Source organism: Nematolebias whitei, chromosome 8, assembly GCF_014905685.2.
Source record: "Nematolebias whitei isolate Nwh7 chromosome 8, NemWhi1, whole genome shotgun sequence".
NCBI lineage: Eukaryota > Metazoa > Chordata > Actinopteri > Cyprinodontiformes > Rivulidae > Nematolebias > Nematolebias whitei.
Genome location: NC_056505.1, coordinates 18,487,082 through 18,491,266, shown reverse-complemented (window position 1 = coordinate 18,491,266; position 4,185 = coordinate 18,487,082). Strand labels below are relative to the sequence as shown.

The 4,185-nt window shown below is 38.9% G+C and overlaps 1 protein-coding gene across 1 annotated transcript in view; it reads right to left on the bottom strand.

The window, feature by feature from the left end:
• Positions 1-2,796: 2,796 nt before the first annotated feature.
• bmpr1ba (bone morphogenetic protein receptor, type IBa) overlaps positions 2,797-4,185 on the bottom strand; it is a 36,336-nt gene continuing 34,947 nt past the window's right edge. Inside the window, exons 8-11 of the mRNA XM_037680368.1 lie at positions 3,765-4,062; positions 3,488-3,663; positions 3,095-3,225; positions 2,797-3,014 (exon numbers count right to left, since the gene is read on the bottom strand). Coding sequence (XP_037536296.1) covers positions 2,889-3,014; positions 3,095-3,225; positions 3,488-3,663; positions 3,765-4,062 — 731 coding nt within the window. The 3' untranslated portion in view covers positions 2,797-2,888. The remainder of the gene's footprint in view (positions 3,015-3,094; positions 3,226-3,487; positions 3,664-3,764; positions 4,063-4,185) is intronic.

Here is a 4,185-nt window from a genome sequence, read left to right as displayed (position 1 = left end):
TTTTCTATTGCTAGAATGAACCTCTTAGTTCTGCGACTGTCATTCGTTTGTTTTTTAGAACACAAAAATGAAAGTACACTTTCAAAGTTCAGATGTTTTAATTGTGACTTTTTACAAAATCATATACCCCCCAGCTGCATCTCCCAGTGTGTCTCTACTGGTGTTAAGTTTTGGACAAAAAAAAACTGTGAAAGTGTAAAAACAACACTGAGCTCTAAATATTTGTAGTCACAGTCAATAAATACATTAAATACTTGTTGCTGATAATAAACAGATAATTAAATTTGACAGATCCATCAAAATCCAACATAAAGACTTGGATCTTGAGGATTTAACTGTTGTGGACAGATTCCTGAGGTTGTTCTTGGGATATATGTGAACCACTTGCCCAGCCTTTTTTTTGCAGGGTGGGGGTCAGAGCACCACATATTCTGATGACCACTGGCACCAGTAAGGCATGGACTCTCTACAACTTCTCTATTTTATCTTTCCGTCCTTGGCATTTCTCAAGCTTCTCATGTTCCTTCTTGTCGTTACAGTTTCATGGGGTCGCTAAAGATGGTTGGCTCTGCGGTATGTTCACATGACTTTGAACAGAAGATCAAGGCTTCAAACCGCATGTCAGCCAACCTCTAGCAGCTTCAGTATATAATGAGCAAAAGACATAGTAAGGATGCTATGCTGTCTTGAATGGCAGTCTAATGAGAAATGGACAACTGGAACAGGACTTTTGTGGACAAGGGCAGAAAACACATAACACTATACTGTATAAGCAAGCCCAATGAACAGTGTTGTATGGAAATAACGGAAAAACTACAAAAACTATGAAACTCAAAATCCAGATTGACAATAAACTTTGTACAATGTTCCATTGTTTGCAAGAATCGACCATCACAGATTATAAGACAAAAATGCTACAGCTATAGTGGCCCTAAGGTGTAAATGAACATTTAAAAAACAATTACATTTGACAAAGCACAACAAAAACACATTTGAAAAAATGGAATTACATTAAGCCAAAGCAGAAATGGTGCTTTGTTTTTGTGTGTTTTTTTTTGTTTGTTTTACTTTATTAACATAAAACAGAACAATGTACAGTACACACACAATGTTGTTCTGTTTTATGTTGTTTAGTAAAAAAAAACAAAAACAAACACAAAAAAAAACCCACTTCCAGTTTGTCTTAATGTGATTCCGTTGTTTCAAATGTAATTCCAGCCACTTCCGCTTTGACTTAATATAATTCTGTTTTTTCAAATGTACCGTAATTTCCAGACTATAAGCCGCAACTTTTTTCACACGCTTTGAACACCGCGGCTTATACAAAGCTGCGGCTAATTTATGGATTTTTTTTTTTTTTTTGATGGACTAACGAGCTTCATGCCACCAAAACATTTAGCTTCGTCACACCCAGGCGCTCACATAGCTGCCCAGTACACGTCTCTCCTGGTGGGGTAGTGATCAATGACTTCCTGGTAGACTACTGTATTGTTTTAATCAGGCGTGTTACAGGCACTGTTCAGAAAAAAAACAATACATTTACAGTATTTGTGAGTGTTACCGGTATGTATTTCATTAAAAGTTTAAAATATATATTTCTGTGTACAGTAAATATCTCATGTTACAACGTGGACACCCACAGCTTATAGACACGTGTGGCTTATTTATGTAAAATTTGAATTTTCTTTTTAAATTGAGCATGCACGGCTTTTATTCAGGTGCGCTCAGTAGAAATTACAGTAATTTCGTGTTTTCAAACGTAACTGTTGCGTTTTTTTCAAAAGTGATTGTTTTTTCAAATGTTCATTTACACATTAGGGCCACTGTATACAGCGAGGGGAAGTCGGGACGACAGATGGGGGGGGAACATCAACCCCACCATCCAAGGATGTCTACCAAGCCCCATTGAAAAGTACTTTAATAAACTGAACACGGCAGTTGACCTGGGGCTAAGAAAAACATGTTTTAGACATCAGTGCTAAAATAATGCACATCTGGGCTTCTGCTTTATGAATGGTTTGGATTTTTTTCTTAGAATAGATACAGTAAATGTAGCTGCTCCTATTAATTGATTTCTTTCACAAGTACCAGTAATGCAGCAATGCAGCAAAAAGCATGCACACGTCTGCAGTCGAGATTAATTGGGAGCATATAAACTTTATTTTTTCACATTAGTCTGTTAGATTTAGAGTTTTACATGGAAAAATGCAGTTTTACAACTTTTATTAGCCTACCGCAGCTCACATACAAATATTCAACTTCAGTGTCTACAAACGCTTATATCTTAAACAGAATGAAATTTACAGTAAAACCTCAAACACATCTCTTAACATAAAGTCAGTTCATTCAAGAGTGACATAGACTGTGCTCAATCCAATAATAATATTATTAATCTTAATAACAATAATAATATTAATATAAAGCCAGTAGTGGAACGATGAATGACAAGAGGTGTTCTGCTGCAGGTTGCGTTCAACCCGATCCCTCCAGTTCTAGCAATCGGACCTTCATGTACAGGTAGCGTAGCTTTCACAGAAAGCACAGATACAGTTTTCCACCTCCTGGTCAGTAGACTGTTGGAGTTTCTCTGCAGCTCTAGAGACAAGTTCAGCTCATGGTCCTCAGAGACCTTAGGAGCATGTGCACAGGGACCTTTGCTTGGTGTTAGACACTCGCACTGATATGAAATGTCAGAATTCTCTTGACGGACCGAACACTGACACATAGATGATTGGTTTCAGCATGACTTGAGTTGCAAAGTTCCAGGTTTTGGATCCCTCAAGGTGTTTCTCCTGCTTTGTCCTCCTAAAAATGAAGGTTTGAGTGGCCTGGATTAGAGCCAGTGTGATCATTATTGTCCTTTTCTATGCACAGCTGGCGTTGGCACCTCACAGCTTGATATCCTGTGATTCTGACATTTTAGCAAGTGTCTTTTTGACCCGCAGAGCTGTGAGGCGGCAGGCCGGGTTGTGAGCCCAGCATTCTGTTATCAGCTTCCCCATCTGTCTCAAACACTGAGGAGATAAAGACCCATATTAGGGAGGTCATTTTTTTTTTGTGCATGTAGAATGTAGAATCGTTTCATTAATGTTACCTCATCACTGGTCCATCGATTAGGAAAGGATGGTCGTAGTTTCTTGATGCAGACCACCTCTCTCATGTCTTCATACGAAGGGTCTGTAGGAACTAATTCCTGATACGGTAACTGATACTCTTCCAGGATTCCTACAACAAGTAAGATACACAGCAAATACAAGGTTTGGATTTAAAGGGATTGTTCAGATCTTTTGAAATGACGTTTTGCGGACAAGTTATAAACATTCAATATTTGTTGTAAATTTGTTGGATTTACAATGATACGATGCTAAGAAGTGCCAAAGCCAAAGAAGACTGTGGTTGTATATCCATAAAGCCTTAAGGAATAGTTCAGTAAAAAAAAAAAAAGAAACAATTATAAAGTCATGAAGATGCAGTTCTGTATATTTACCTCCTGAGATGCAACGTCGTGCAATCTCCCAGAGGATGAGTCCAAAGCTGTACATGTCAGCCATGATAAATGACTGAAAATGACTTCTGTTCAAAGTCTCGTCCAGAACCTCTGGAGGCATGTAGCGCTTTGTGCCAACTCGAGTGTTGGGAGGGATGTCCACTTCATTTGTGTCACTAGAATAAAGTTGTAAGTTTAGGCAAATAAAAAGTTTATTTCAGCAAAACATCAGTTCACGTCTGAAGAAAAGGGGCTCACTTTTAGTGGAAACACTCACCTAATAAACTTGACTGCCAGTCCCAGATCAGCGATACAGCAGGTCCCATTTCTTTTCACCAGTATGTTCTTACTCTTAAGGTCCCTGTGAGCAATAGCAGGTTTGCCCTGGGTGCCAAAGATCTCCGTGTGGAGGTGACAGAGTCCCGACACAGAGGAGTAGGCAAGGCGCAGCATGGCTTTGTTGTCCAGAGTGGTTGATTTGAGGTAATCGTACAAAGATCCATTTTCATGGTAATCTGTGATCAGGTAGAGCTGGGTCCAAGAGCCAGTTCCTTTGATATCTGCAGCTATGAAACCTGTGAAAAGAGAGAATGGGGAATGGATGAAGGGGGAAGAGAAGCAGGGAATTACAAAATCAAGTTGTAGTTAGTTGCTGTTGTTTTCAGAAACAATATGAATTATGGGCTTCTGGATATATA